The sequence below is a fragment of the Oculina patagonica genome, chromosome 1, assembly GCF_052425735.1.
Source record: "Oculina patagonica isolate OP01 chromosome 1, crgOcupat, whole genome shotgun sequence".
Taxonomy (NCBI): Eukaryota; Metazoa; Cnidaria; class Anthozoa; order Scleractinia; family Oculinidae; genus Oculina; species Oculina patagonica.
Window position 1 is genome coordinate 39,461,342 of NC_135758.1, and position 15,663 is coordinate 39,477,004.

General features: G+C 39.6%; 1 protein-coding gene across 3 annotated transcripts; it reads left to right on the top strand.

Annotated features, from left to right (window-relative positions):
* Nucleotides 1-1,222: 1,222 nt before the first annotated feature.
* Nucleotides 1,223-15,624, top strand: LOC144650596 (uncharacterized). Of its 3 annotated transcripts, none has more exons than XM_078510309.1 (12): nt 1,223-1,377; nt 3,853-3,921; nt 6,129-6,338; nt 6,702-6,813; nt 8,213-8,394; nt 9,064-9,954; nt 10,747-11,016; nt 11,755-12,207; nt 12,614-12,880; nt 13,406-13,717; nt 14,204-14,266; nt 14,714-15,624. In XM_078510309.1, exons 1-12 carry the CDS (start codon nt 1,275-1,277, stop codon nt 14,899-14,901), a joined length of 3,120 nt encoding a protein of 1,039 aa, XP_078366435.1. In that variant the 5' UTR covers nt 1,223-1,274; the 3' UTR covers nt 14,902-15,624. The 3 variants fall into 3 exon arrangements, with proteins under 3 accessions (XP_078366435.1, XP_078366444.1, XP_078366453.1); XM_078510318.1 differs by having other exon boundaries at nt 3,856-3,921; XM_078510327.1 differs by having other exon boundaries at nt 3,859-3,921.
* The last annotated feature ends 39 nt before the right edge of the window (nt 15,625-15,663 follow it).

Here is a 15,663-nt window from a genome sequence, read left to right on the forward strand (position 1 = left end):
AACGACGAAATCTGAAGTTTTTTAATTTCGCAGAGCGATAAGGAGCTAACTTCTCTTTACAACGCAAATAAACAATCAACAGAAAGGTGACGAGAATTAAAAAAATCGTCAACTGGAGATTATGTCTTGAAACAACAAAAATTTATCACAATAACGTTTGAATAAACAAATAGCAGCCCATTGTATTAATGGGAAATATTATTTCGAGCCTGTGTTGACAATAGAGGCACCTTTCATTCGTTGTACAAATTGTATCAACAAAATAAATCTTGGGTTCCTTTAATATGAAAAATACGATTACAAAACTCCCTTTTCAGCAAAGATTCAACAAAACCAGAAATCAATTCTATCCAAATTTTCACGCTGTTCCAAACTCATTTGTATTTAGTTCTTCCAATTTTTGTCAATTTAAAGGGCCCTACCAAACGAGGACACATTGATGCGGACACAAAGGTTTCTCTTTTTGCACCCGCGCGCAACATTTCAATGTTGCGGACGCAAAATTTGTGACAATAGAAAGCAAGGGACCGCGGACGAAAATGCTGCTAGTGTACGTAGGAGCTGGCGACAGCTCTAATCAGCCAAAAATAAAAATACAGAGACAAGATAAGCAAGGTTGACACTACGTAGAAATGACAAAACCTTAACGGGACAACGACATGATAGAGTCCAAACTGAAAGTCAAAAATGCAAACTCTGGATTTTTGACTTTCAGTTTGGACTCTATCATGTCGTTTTCCCGTTAAGGTTTTTTCATTTCTACGTAGTGTCAGCCTTGCTTATCTTGTCTCTGCAAAATTTGTGCCCGAGACACAAACAAACGTTTCTGTGTTATTTTTTTTCAGAAGCATTTTGTGTCCGCAATAAATGTTACGCGGTTTGCTCACTCAAGAAACATCACGAGCAATAATGTGTTAGCAACAATGTGTCCCCGTTTGCCACCACCTTAGAACTTAGTAGTCTTCACCAGCCACAAAAGATCAGAGTGTATAAATGGCCACATATCCTTTAGTGGTTTAAAAGGTTCACGTGAAGATTCAAAGATGTGGTTAAAGTGCTGCGAATTTTCTTAGAATTTTCAGTAACATGTCTTAACCAGAAAGCACTCAATTTCTCAAGCAAAAAAAAAATAGTTCCATAGTTACGTGACCTGTTAACGACCTTTATTCATCGCTTCCTCTTGCAGGTGGCCCTCTGTTCTATTCGAGAAGAATGAATCTGTGAGAAGTGTTTTTCTTTCGTTGCGATTTCTCGGTTTTCAATTTGCACTTGGGATGCAGTATTCAGCAATTATTGTTTATTGTAAACTATACGCTTTGTTTATGGTGTCAATTTCGAAAGGTGGTAAACAAGATAGCGAAACAAAAGATCTAACAGGTGGGTAGGCGTGTTTGGTGTCACCTAAGTGATATTACACCAACCTTTATGTCTATGTTAGGTGTTAAATAAAACGAATAAGTAACTTCGGTTGTTCATTTGGGATCTATAAGGTCTGACAGACCGTCAGATTCTTTGTCATGCACAGACTTTTCCTTTCAACCGTTACTTTTGAAACGGCAGGGAGAAATAATCACGTGCTTCCCCATTTGATATTTGATCAGCAAGATTAATACACAGTAATGTTAGAAAATATAAAAATATAAAGGCAAATGTATACTGTTCATGCTTTAGCTCAAAGCAAGTTTCTAAACATTACGATGCAGAGTACTACAAGAAAGTGCAAGATTTTCCTAGTTAATTTTATTGGAAAAGTATCCCGTGAAGCCATTGTTGTAATGTAAATGATATAATTAGTTATGCCTGTGATCACAATGAAAATTTGGAAGAATGGGTTTATTCTACCATGTTTTATATATTTTAGTGTGGAACAAACAAATCATTCCTCAATTTGGACGCTTTGTTGCCATTTCATCGATCACTTGACAAACACTAACAATGTTTTCATATTTCCAATAATTCTCTTTTGAAATAAAAACATTGGTGCCAGATATCAGTCAAAACCACTCAGTTCATTGACTCAGTTGTACGTAAAACACTTAGCTACTCCTCATCATCAGACTAATTTTCATAATAAGTTACGGGATTCGCATTTCTAGTTCTATTCCACTCCTTTCTCACACTCCTTTAAGGCCTGTAACTACTCTCCCCTTTCTTTTTTTTCAAGTGAAAAATGGCTGTGGAAAATCGGCGGGCGCGAATAAAGCGCGCGTCTCGCCCGCAGAGCTCCTGCAGCCATTTTTCCACTTGGCTCTTTTTTTTTTTTTTTGCTCACGCACGCTCGACGGACTAAGATAAAGAGGAACTGCTTGTAGTCTAATCGCCGAGGTGCCTTCTGATTCAACATATATTTCACCACTGTCAAGTTTACTAAGGCTTTCGCTTATATTTTTAATTTGCCCAATCAACACAAAATTGGTTTTTGAGATACAGAAGAAGACAAAAACTATACTTCGTCTTTAATTTACGCCTCCATATTTTCAGAATAAATATATAGTTATAAAAACATGACGTTTCGGCGACGACATGTCACCATTATCAAATGCAAATTTTACAAAGTAGAGAACGATATTTATAGAAAAGAAAGTGTAAAACTAAATTACAATAAATGAGGCGTGGAAAACAGAAAAATGTGCATAACTAAGTACAGTCAACTCTCTCTAAGACGGACACGTTCGGGACCGGCCGTAGCTGTCCGTCTTAGAGAGGTGTCCGCTCTGTAGAGAGTCGAGGTAACATGACACCAGTTATTCTGAGATAATGAAGCGAAACAGTTGCACAATGTAACAAACCTTTGCTAACTGCAACAAGACTTAAATAATAAAAGGACCGTATTTGTCTGATAAAGCAAAAATTGAGAGCTTCTACAAGCTGTAATACTGTAAGTAGAAAATGTCCCCTTTAGTGTTCATATACACGTAAGCAGAAAAGTAATCCGTTAAAGCGTCATTGTTTGTGGTCAGTAAGCTTGGTATACAGGTATTCTTAGGGCGCCGACTAACTTTGCTTTAGGTCGATACGAAGTTTGGAAGTATTTTCACAAATAAAATTGGATAAAAAAAACTTCTCATGTGTACATGTCCGTTAATGATTTCAAAGTGTCCGTTGTCCGTCTTAGAGAGGTGTCCGTTTTATAGGGAGTTTGGTTACAATAAAATGACTGAAAAACGCCAGGGACCATCACCAGGTTCCCGTCTTATAAAGGTGTCCGTCTTATAGAGGTGTCCGTTAAGAGAGAGTTGACTGTAAACAGTTTCGCTGGAATGGAGTCCTTTTGAGTGTTCAGGGATGGTTTCTTTTCCTAATTGGGAGCATCTCGTAAATTAGGCACTCAAACTTTCCGCGGCATTTCTTTAGGATGGCAAATTGGCTGTGAAGGTCGATCGGCTTTTGATTGTGTTGTTTTTGAAGGTGTTTACCAATCACGGAGTATCTGTGCTCCTTAATGCGCAGGTGGAGGTGGCGGCTAGTGTAGCCAATATAATTCGCATCGCACGAATTACATTTAAATTCATATACACACTGTACTACACTTTGTTGATTTTGCTAGAGCGGGCTTTATTTCCGTGAACTTCAAATCTTCTGAGATTTTCTTGCTTGTGAAGACTGGTTGTATTACAATATCGATCTATTTTCTTTCCTAGAATACGTAGCTCTCTGCGTACGTAGTTGGCTGATTTTTGATCTTTGATTGGCAAGGTGATGCGTACAGGGTTGTCCGCTGGCGCAATACAGTTTTCGTTCTGGCCTTGAGAGGAATGGAATTTGTTATGGATAAAAAGGCTGGATTCACGGTTATTAGCTTTAATTGTTACAAATAATTTGTGATATTACTAAAAATTCTATTATTTTCAGTAGCAGACGGTAAACATGAATTGATTAGGAAGCGGCGAGCATTTGGCAGTACGGAACCACCTTGTAACAGTAAGTAGAACCCGGGGGGGGGGGGGGCACTCAAGGAAGTTTTATACGGGGAGGCTCCGCCCCAAGGTCCAACCCCTTACCCTTTTATATACCATTTTGACAGAAAAAGCACCCCTTTCGTATACCTTTTATAGAAAAAAGTTACCCTATTCATATACCTACACGACACAAAATATACTTAAGGAGGCTCGATGTAGTTTTTTTACCCGAAGGGTGGTTGTTTTGAAAATTAAAATTATCTAGGAAGCCAATGTCCGATATTTGCCAAAATACACCATAATGATCAAATATGACCAAATTTTAATTTATTTCCCGTCACTTAGTCACAAAGGTTACCATAGCAACGATTGACGTTTTCTTTTGTTCTCAAACAAGCTTGATTTTCTCGAAATCTAGACTGACTCTTGGTGTTTATTTTTTAACATGTTAAAGTTCAGTAGATTGACTAACTGTTGACGAAATTTTAGAAAAATTTGTAAGAGCGTTTTCAAGTAAATCAAGAATAAAATTTTCAGAAAAACACCATTTTAATATAAAATAGGCGCTTTAAAATTGTTTCGTATTATTTGAGCACAGTTACTCTCACTGAAATATAAATACTTACACCATCAAAGACCATTAACTAAAAGCGAAAGACTTTTTGATTTAATTTGTTAAAATATTTTGACTGCCGATTGTATTCCTACAATCGGATACAAAATACAATACAATACCAATACCAAAAACTTCATTCTTGATTTACTCTAAAACGCTCTTACAGATTTTTCTAAAATTTTGTGTACAGGTAGTCAATCTACTATACTTGAACATATCAAAAAATGAATACCAAGAGTCAGTCTAGATTTCGAGAAAATCAAGCTTGTTTGAGAACAAAAGAAAACGTCAATCGTTGCTATGGTAACCTTTGTGACAAAGTCTCGAGTAAAAAATTAAAATTTGGTCATATTTGATCATTATGGTGTATTTTGGCAAATATCGGACATTGGCTTCCTAGATAATTTTAATTTTCAAAACAACCACCCTTCGGGTAAAAAAACTACATCGAGCCTCCTTAAAACAGGACGTTTTCTTGACATTTTTATGTAGCGCTTAATAAATTAAGACGATACAGCCATAAGTTGCGTCTGTTTAAAATAATTAATTTAAAGCCCCTTTTAAATATTTTAATGACAGATTTCCCTACCCTTATATACCTAAACTTGTGAAATCCCTACCCTTTTATATACCTGAAGCCTGAAAAAGGTACCCCTTTCGGGCGGAGCCTCCCCGTATAGGCAGTATATGGAGTACCCCCCCCCCCCCCGGGAAGTAGAATTGTTATGTGTTACAACAATCCATTATCATTCAAGTCAACTTTGGTCTGGTCTCTTTCAGGCTGGTTCTCATATAACCACTCCGATCGTTCATATCGCCTCTGTCACTTTAAAAAGTTTTTCGATCGGGACGACTGATATGAGAACATTATACAGACGATCGCTAACGTCTCTGGCGATTGAGGCGATCACGATTGCTTCGATCGCCCGTGTTCTGTCCTTCTAGCTCTACTTTCAACCTTCTAGCTCTACTTCAATCATAACTGAGAAGATGAGGACGCCACCAGTTTTGCTCTTTCATTGAAGGCTGCCATTGTGTTGGATCTAGGACTAAAATGATTGTTTTTTTTTCGTAGGCCTTCGCTCACTGAGAACCCCCGATCGCTTCCAATCGCGACGATCGCCTACGATCGTCTCAGGCCTGGTTCTCATATGATCGCCCCGATCGTTTCTATCGCATCGGTCGTTTGCAAATACTGAGACGATCGTAGGCAATCGAAGCGTTTGGAAGCGATCGGGGGTCAGGTCTTTTCGAACACCAGACCGCTTTCAATCGCTTCGATCGCCTACGATCGTCTCAGTATTTGCAACGATCAATGCGATAGAAACGATGGGGGTGATCATAGAAGAACCAGGCTTTATAGTTCAGGACGTCGAAGATGACAACTGTTTACTTGATGCAGTTTTCAAAGAAAAAATGGCGCTAAAACAGGCTGCTTTCAGGTCACGCTCACTGATTTAAGTTTAAAAAACCTTCTATCAGAAAAAAGTTCCCAACAGTGTTATTTCCCAACCTTTTTACTTATAATATTTGCATCATTGATTGTTTTATCTTTATTTCAGTGAATAGCATGCCAGCCTCTCTAATTCACGATATTTATCTTCGTTTTATAGTGACCCACGGCGTGTACTTGGAAAGATGGGACAGAATAGATTACAAACGAGTCAAGTTTCTGTTGGCGGATCCGCGATATCCAAACCTACCAAGTCTTTCATTGTGCGTTCCAACGTTTGAGCAACCGTCCAAGTGGGCAGACTTCTTTGGTAGCCGCTTGAGGACGTATTTTGTTCCATTTCAGACCGGAAACCATTACTTCTTTCTTTGTAAGGAGTTACACGTTAACATGTAGAAGTAAAAAAACAGTGAAGAACTGAGGTCTTTTATTTTGTTCTTTAGATCGAGGTTCAAATTTGAAGTTTTCTTGCCAGGTTGCCCTGAAGAAACAATTAAGACAAAATTCAATAGAAAATCAAGTAATATTAATTTTAGTTGGACAAAAATCGATTTACATTTTAATCCTACTAACAACAATTTTGTCGTTGTTTGGTGTTGATAGAAATGATTTCTTTTAATAATATATTTGAAACAGTAACACAGAAGTTTGCAATGAGATGTAAATAATTTTGGTTCATATTTTTGTCCAATTTATACTCGAAAATAATTGTATTCAAAAACATTCATTTTAGCATCCGATGCTGGTAGCGAACTGTATATCAGCACAAATGAGAAACCTGACACCAAGACGCAAATAAGTGGCGTGGATGGAGGATTTGCCACTTATCCATATGAGTATGACAGGTATGGTATCTACCTTGCTAAGTTTACGATGTGTGCCCTTGAATTCGTTCAAAAGTTATAAATCATCAAAAATGAAATTTTATTGAAAAATTAGCCTTTCAATTTATAAATAATTCTTCGAAAAGAGGAACGAAAATTCCAAGCGCAAACGGCTGGAAACGCTCGAACGACTTGTTGTTAGGTATGGCACGCCACCTAACGCCTCAGAAGCTTCTAATTCAAACTTGAAAAATGAATGTGTGCCAAATTTCGCTCCACTACAATCCTCCTCGCGAGAAAAATGTCACGTGAACTATATTATTTTTACAGATAAAAGTCTAAGACCAAAGGACGAATTGGCCGTTTTTATACTAGAGACGAATTACCCGTCTAGACGAGCTTCGACAAAATTTTTGTCACTTGTCTGGTTATGCGTCTCTAGTATAAAAACTGGCACAAGACGAGTTACCCGTCTAGACGGGCTTCCTTTCGTAATGCGTCTTTCAAGATGCATTTCGAAAAGTAGCTCGTCTAGACGGGTAACTCGTCTTGTGCCCGTTTTTATATTAGAGACGCATAACCAGACACGTAACAAACTTTTTGCCGAAGCTCGTCCAGACGGGTAACTCGTCTCTAGTATATTTACCATAACTTTATATGAAGTTGCAACCAAACTGTAACTCACTTGTAGTTTTCCAACTTTTATGTGAAAAAGGCATTCACTGACCGGGAATATCTTTTGTAAAAAGGAAGGACAACATACCACTAAGCTGCCTTCGTTGTTTACACTTCCAAACCCTCCTGGTATTTCCCAGTAAGTGTTACAACGCAGGCTCGGAAAATGAAATTCCGAGTGCTCCCAACAGGGTCGAACCTGAGACTTTCCGATTCGTACTTCGGACTCTAGCACTGTGCTACTCGAGGACTCGTGGTGGCTAGGCCATCAATAGATTTATTGTTCCATTTCTTAGTCAGACAATCAGAGCGTTTACGGTCAGTCGAGTTATATCATTTTTCAAATTATCTGATTATCCGAAATCCTGCGAATGTAGATCTTCTTGTCAACATGTTACCTTATGTATCCTTCAACCTGGTAATTATTCGCCCTGTTTTTCAGCGAGGGTGATAGTAATAAGCCAAGTGGGTACATGTATTAGGTTTCCTCGCCGTTTACAAATCTTTCTACGTAAGAAGTTATGTAGTAAAATTGTGTTTTACTTCATAGCAGACTTAAATAAAAAAAAATAAAAGTTTGAAATTCTATGTTCGGCACTATTTGGACAGTAGTGTGCCCTTTGATGCTTACCCCTTTATTTACAGTTTTGTTAGTAGTTCGCTTGACTTTATAACGGATTGGTTAATTGATCAATAAAAAGCCAATTAATGATGTATTTGTTTATATAGTCTATGTATATTATAGGTATACTACTCAAAAATCTCTGCCGATCTATTTAAAGAAAGGCAAGTATTACTACATGGAGGCTGTATTTAAAGACGATCATCAAAATGATCACCTGGAAGCTGCAGTACAGACACCAGACGGGACATTCTACAAAGTGATACCATCCAAGTTCCTATGGACAACATTGCCTACTCCTCCAGGTAAGTCTGAGTTGGTGACCTACTCCTCCAGGTAGGTCTGAGTTGATCTCACCTTATTTAGAAGCGTTGGACTTATGTGCCCAAGGGCACGAAGAGGATTGAGTGAGTAAGTGGTTTTGTGGAGGGAGGAAAACCGAAGAAAGTGGAGAAAAACCCTCTGAGAAAGGCTGAGAACCAACAACATACTCAACCCACATTGCCACGGGCCACTGGGCCATCCCTGCTACCCGAGGTAGTGGACGCAGTGTGGTGGACTCTAGAGAGGCACTTTATTCCCATATCCTTTACCCTATAAGACCAAATTCCCGCCAAAATCCTGTTTCGAATTCTGTCATGTAGATGGTGTATATTCTATTACTTCTTATTAAATTCTTTTCTCGACATGACAACTTGAATTGAACCGACAGAATGGAATTTAGAGAACCACAATTTCAACTGAACCAACAGAAGGGACTGCAAAACATCGTAAACACAACTGAACAGAAATTGGAGCAACAGAAGAAAAATTGATGCTGCTCCGATTTTTATGTGTTTGTAACACATACTTAGTCAAAACATTGATATCAGAAAATTTTGGAGGATATTGGAGACTAGGTGTAATTACGTAAAAGGGATTATGGAAGAGGCGCAATAACTGTTGAAGCTCACATCTTTTCCGTTCAATTTCAGAGAAGAATGCCACTTACCAGGCCATTTTGCTTAAAGTAGCAGCACATGCAGGTGCAAGAGCTGGTTTATCGTTTGGAGCAAAGTGGGCACAGAAAAGTGGAGCCAAAGCGGGAGCAAAGGCTGGTGCCTTGGCAGGAATGGAGGCTGGAGCATCAGCGGGAGCTAATGCAGGCCTAAACGCTGCGATAAAGATGACAACAAAAACGCTGGAAGATGCATTCAACAATCTTCATGGTGACCTGATACACAAATTTAAGATTAATCTAAAGAATGGAAGCGTGATCTCTGTAACTGGTCCTGGATTGGGTGGAGGAGCTGGAGCTGGTGGCGCTTCTGCGGCCTCTGGAGCTGCTGGAGCTGCTGCTGCTGCTGCTGCCATTGGTGCTGTTGAAACTGCCGGGACGGCGGGTACCGCTGGGACTGCGGGGACAGCCGGGACTTCGGGAACTGGTGGGACTGCTGGGGCTTCTGGGACTTCCGGAATAGGAGGGGCTGGGGGAGGCGGAGGAGCCGGAGGAGCCGAAGGAGCCGAAGGAGCCGGAGCCGGAAGTACTGGGGGAGGTGGAACTACTAATGGAGGCACGATGGTTGGAGCTGGTACAGGTGGAAGTGCAGTGGGAGGGACAACTGGTGGTGTCAGTTCTGGAGGAGTGGCAAGCGGTGCTTCCGTCTCAACCGCTGGAGCTGGAGGAAGCTCCCAAATAACATCAGCTGCCGGATCAACAAGCAGCGGCGGCGTTGGTGGAGGTGCCGGAATAGGTGGCGCCGGCGGAGGAGGAGAGGAAGACAATACTTCTCCTACCAGACGATTGACTATTATTCCAAGACAAGGGGAAGACCCACAGGCAGTTGCTAGGAAGATGGTTTGGGCTGGGGGAGCTGCAAGCGCGAGTAAGCTAATAGCGGATTCATTAAGTACCCTTCACAATAGATCCTCTTCACCGAGATTATGCTAATAGTTTTGTCATTTCCTTGCGGTTTTCGTTTATTTTTTGCACACCTTACACGGTTTCACTTACAAATTAGACTACGAGTTCGAACTTTTAATCGTTTTCTAGTCAGCAATAAATGAAGAGCTCCGAATCACCCATCGAATTCAACAAAAACCGAAATCGAGCATTGCAAATATTTTTTTAGCATAAACCAGTGGCTGTTTTTTGACAACGAAGAATATCTATGAAACAGATTTCTTGACGGTTTTGTTTAATTCTCTCCGGCCATGAATGCAGTTTACACGAAAGGGTATCTACCAATTAAAAGTGGTAGCTGTCTGTATATGTGTCAATCAGATTGCGACCTTACCAATAACCAACCATCGAATGATGTTAATTAGGCGCAGCCAAGGTTTTTTTTCACTAAACACTTTAAAAAATTGCAGTTTAAAACCTCCAATGTTAAAGATTTTTATGCCAAAAATTGCAAATGCTATTCTCTTTTAAGTGCAACGAGCGCGCGATCAATCGGCGAAAAGAGAACAGCGGAGACTGATCCAATCAGACTCGCGAATTTATCAATAAAACACAGTTAGCTTTGTACGGAGCATAAGGGTATGCGAGTAAGCAAGTGAAGAGGAGTGAGAAATTGAAACATTTAAATTTCAGACTCTTCCATTTATTCCACATAAGTCCTTATCTGTCCTTATCAGGTTTTTGGATTAATATAGCAGTGTCTCATTCTTCTTAGTTGTAGCAAACGCAATGTACCTAATTCATTCATGGCACATACCATACGCACAGGAGGACATCACGCTAAATTTCTGCCTGCGATCAGTAAATGGCCGATTACACATGAGACAATTCTGTCACGTGTTCATTGCTCGTGTACCAGCACTGTATGGAAAAGTCACAAAGAACTACACTGTCTCCTTTGAGTCTGCGTGCCTACCTGGACATTTCATAAGACAGAAGAACTATCACTTTCACCTACAAAAGAGAGATGGGACGGAGCTTTTCGGTAAGATACGAAATTTATTGATTGTGTAGATGTGCAGTCTTGTATTTGTTCAAGTTATGTTTGCTCTTTTCTTGTTCTTTGATTCGCGCAATAGAGCGTTTCGTCTTTGAGATGGCTTTGAAGAAATCTTTCGTTGCTCATGCAACCACTCTATGTGAAGCAAAGCTTCCTCGTTAAAAATCATTTATTGTATTATTATTATTATTCCCCATCCTTTCCCTTTAAATTGCCGAGTTTTGGCAAACCTTCTAATAAGTTGAAACGGCTGTAAAGTTCCCGGTTTCTATTTTCCAATGAGAGCACTGCGAAAACTTGAGAATACTCCTGTAACTGGAACGCCTCAGAAAAAGACTCAGGCTGGTCTTAGAGACAGTAGTTCGTCGTCAAAATGTACTTGTTTATTCGACTGTATAGGCCAAAGCATAGCATGTCCAGTTTTTTGCAATTAAGCTACGCGGCCCTAAATCACAGACAAACACAATTGTTTTCTCCTTTCATCTTGACTGTGATGGCAAAACGTGCAACAAATACGCTTGCCGTACGAAAACAATATGCCGGAACTTTTTTATTTATCATTTAAGATGTACATCTTGTGATAAATTGCCTTCTAGTTCAATGTTCGTCACATTACACTTTAAAGTTTAGAACACTTCTATTAAGGGGCCAGTTGGCCAGCTCTCAGAAATTCTTATTTAGAACTGTTTTTCAGATGTTTTAATTTAATGTTATTTTTGTCAGATAAGGACAGCTCGTTTAACGTCTTCGCGGTTATGAGGTATACTCAGAATCTCCTCTTCAGCTCAATGCACAAAGATTGGTGTATCTGTGAATCTGAAAAGCCAGACAAGCATGGGCCTGAAGTAGTTCTCGACTTTTACAACGGCGATCCAGATGTTCTTCAACGGTGCTCCTTCTCAGTTCAACCACTCCAACCAAACGTGAACAAGTTAAAAAACTGCAGAAATGTTATAGGACCAGTGGAACATCCTGCAATCGAAGGACAACCGCTTCCCCACCCCCCTCATTTAGTTTCACATACACCCCAGTCACCCCCTGCCCTACCTGTGTGCATACCAGTATGCCCAGCGGGAGCGCAAGGGGCTGGAACTCCAGTGGGACGTGCAAGTGCTGGAACCTCAGCTCTTACAATTCCTTCATCGCCTGGGGTGTCAGGTTCGCCTGAAAGTGGACGTAAGTCTTCGTTTCTTTATTTGGTTCCGTGCAGGGATCAGTTTCAGTTTGTGTGCGGTTTGAACCTTTCTTATCGGAATTGACGTTCTTTAAAATGAGTTTTTCAGCAATTTTTCTGCATGATAATTATCCCGCCAGCCGTGCTATAAAATGTTGTCTGCAAGAGTGCAAGGCCAAATATGGAAAAGCCTGCGGGCAATGTGACGTCATAATCTGAAATTAGTCCTCGGTTTCCCGTTTTCTTTTCAACAGAAATGCTGACTGAAAAGGATTTTTCTACGGTTTTGAGCTCAAAATGAAGACACAAAGAAGAACAGATCGATGCGAATGACCCAATTTGTGTCATTATTGCCTACTAATACTAACAGATAGATTTATTGTTTATTTATTTGTTTATTTATTTCAGAGATGTGTGTCGCATTGAATTTCATCAATGACTTTAAATCTCCGTTTAAACTCTACTCTTCTCTCAAGAATGAGGGATATCTTGTCACTGGATCTGAGTTTAAACTCAAACTCATCGTAGACCGACCCGAGTTGCAAGGACAGGTTACATTATATGCCGAAGATCCAGCAGGAAAAAGTAAACTACTTCTGAATGGAGAACCGCGTATTTTCAAGCACGTGGTGCCTGGCTGCCCTCAGTTTTGGAGTGTGTCTGTAACGTCACAAGGTACTTTTAGAAATATTCAATGAACTGTTTATTCGAATCGTGACGAGTGAGACTTCTAACCTTCAATTGGGTGAAAATCTCTTCAGGAGGGAATTTTTAGTTCGTTCCCTTCAGTGTCTGACAACTGACAACTTAAGGTTTAAGTCCTCCTGTTCCTTTTTGGTTTAGTATCACGGCTTTGATTTTTATCTTCCTTATTGAAAAGTTTACTATTTTCAGAGATTTTTGTCGATTTGAAGGCAAATTTGTAAATCGGAGAATCAATGACTTATTGTACGGTGACCAGCTCCTCTATTCTAAGAAGATTTTTTTTGTTTCTTTTAATATAATATGGTTTTAAAATACTTTCCATTTAATTGTCTTCGATATTGTGTCCGCAATAAAGGTAAAAAATTATTTCGGAACTTACAAGGGTAATAAAGGTGGTTAACTAGCTCAGTTGCACTATTTCAGATCGTTTGGTCGACTGCTTTAATACTGTTAGACACTATTATCTTAACGTTATTTATTTGTCTTTTTTAACAGATCTTGCTCCATCAAACCCTTCTCCGGCCTCTTCTCGTGCTCCGCCAGTCGGCATACCTCCTCCCGCACCTCCCAGACCACTGTCTCCTCTCCCCCCTCAATATGCACCACCAGCAGCAGTGCCCTTACCTCCTGCTGCCTCACCACCCTCTACTCCTGCTGGTTCATCTCCTGGCTTATCTCCGCCAGCAGCACCTCCTGCACCATCTCCATTCCATGCCCCACCCGCGAGTCCTCCATCATTTTCTCCACCACCCGTACCAGGTCCAGCTCCTCTGTCTGCCGTTCCAGGATCGCCATCCCCGCAGAAAGGTAAGAAATGCAAGGGCAAGGCACTTTATTATTCCCGAATTATTGTGTCAAATCATGTATGCTCCAAGAATAAAACAATTTCAAAAAATCTCTTCCATTTCTGTGCTTTATGTGGAACATCATATAAGAGCTCGAGGGAATATTTTGTCACTAGCTAGCTCAATAATTTGCTTAGGTATTATCAAATGAAAATTGTAGTCAAATGTATAGGAAATGAATTATTACCGTTTTGTGGTATCGATATTTGAATTTATGTTAACAGATATACTTATTTTTAAATTAATTTTTATTAGTTTTGTTTGAGTTGCCAGACTTCATTTTATTTATAAAAAAAGTTCTTGAGTAGTTAATATCATTTTCCCCACTTAGTGCCTTGTTTCATAGTTCTCGTGATTCTTGAATCAGGAAATGCATTGTAAACACATGCAGCTAGCTGTGCTGTTGACAATATACTGTTTGACACTTTTCTTTTTTTGTTGTTTACAGAAAATGGATCCCTTCACTATCATTATCATTATTATCAGCCCAAGACACCCGCTTCTGATGATGGTAAAAGAAGTACTTTAACTTACACATTTGCTTTTCTCCTTTTGAGGTTCTCATTAACATTGTAAACGTATGGACGTTTTTTCAATCTTTTTTACTATTAAATGTAAGACTAATTCGTGTATAAAGCAACATATATTAATAGCTTTTCATCCAAAAGGTAAAATGCAAGGTGTAAAATATTTCCACCTTCGCACCTATCTAAATTATGGATTAAATCGACAATCCTGGATAAAACTAGTTGAGACGGGTTAAAAGTATATATTTATCCCCTCTCCGGATCTCCCTGTTATTTCATGGGTTCAGCCATTTACCAGGCTCTGTTTCCACACGACAACATTTACAACAACATTCAAATGAGACAAAAAGAGTTTAAAAAAGAGCTGTGCGCCCAAATCTTCTGTCTGGTTCAATGGAAGCTTACGCATAACTGTATATTTATTTTTGTAGCATGTCCAAGCATCTGCTCCGAAGCGGTACCGTGCCTCCCTACATGTCCAGAACGCTGCTGTAAGCGCGACGTCGACGAATACTTTGACGACGATGAAGAGGACGAAGCAGTCAAACGCAACCGTGTCTCAGCGTTAGAAAGTGCAGAAACCAGGATCAAATCGAAAAATAAGAAAGCAACGGTGTAACCTGTCCTGCAGTCGTGCTGCAAAGATCCTTCACATTCAACACAACAAAACTCAAGATCTCCACAAGCTTAACAGTCAAAAGAAAGAAAGCCATGGACAATTTTCGTCAGGCTGGTCAAAGTGGTGTCCGTTATCGTGAAAGATCAAGAAACTCTTCACTTAACAGGCATTGGTTTAGATGTTTCAATGATGTTTTGCAGGCATCGTTAAATATTATGCAAAGCTGGGATCATATTTATAAATTGAATGTTTTGGGGGAAGAAACGGTTTGTGTAAAACATTTTGCGTATATGTAGTCATGGTCCCATAATTTGTCCAATGGCATCTCTATAGATGTTCTGGTTAGAAAAACAGTTGTTTTTTTTTAACCTGGTGATTCACATAGTATTTTTTAGGTGTTAAAAGTCACAGCGTATCTCCACTGGCCAAAATTGCCGATTGGTAAAGCTTGGGTTATGGATTCCCTAAACAGGAACTGCGAGCACTAGACTCGGCACTAGGCGAAGCTTGTGAGAGTTACATCCTGCAAAAAAACGTCTTACTATGGCTTGAGCTACTAAAGAAACAAATAACAAGAAATAGTATTTTGCTATAACTATGTTTTACCGGTAACACACCCATTGTCAAAGTGTGGGACTCAGTTTAAACTATACGCTTGCTACTGCTGTGAGGTTAACAATAACGATCAAATCCATGAAGGTTTGTAAATATGTACAATAAAAGTCACCCGTTGAGCATCTCTTAAATGTTTCATTCCTGGGT

What these genes read in the sequence shown, in the direction of transcription:
- LOC144650596 (XM_078510309.1), top strand. Translation starts at nt 1,275, where the DNA reads ATGCAGTATTCAGCAATTATTGTTTATTGTAAACTATACGCTTTGTTT. An exon ending in AGATGGGACGGAGCTTTTCG is followed by an intron (nt 11,017 to 11,754) that starts GTAAGATACGAA and finishes TATTTTTGTCAG; the next exon opens with ATAAGGACAGCTCGTTTAAC. An exon ending in GACACCCGCTTCTGATGATG is followed by an intron (nt 14,267 to 14,713) that starts GTAAAAGAAGTA and finishes TTATTTTTGTAG; the next exon opens with CATGTCCAAGCATCTGCTCC.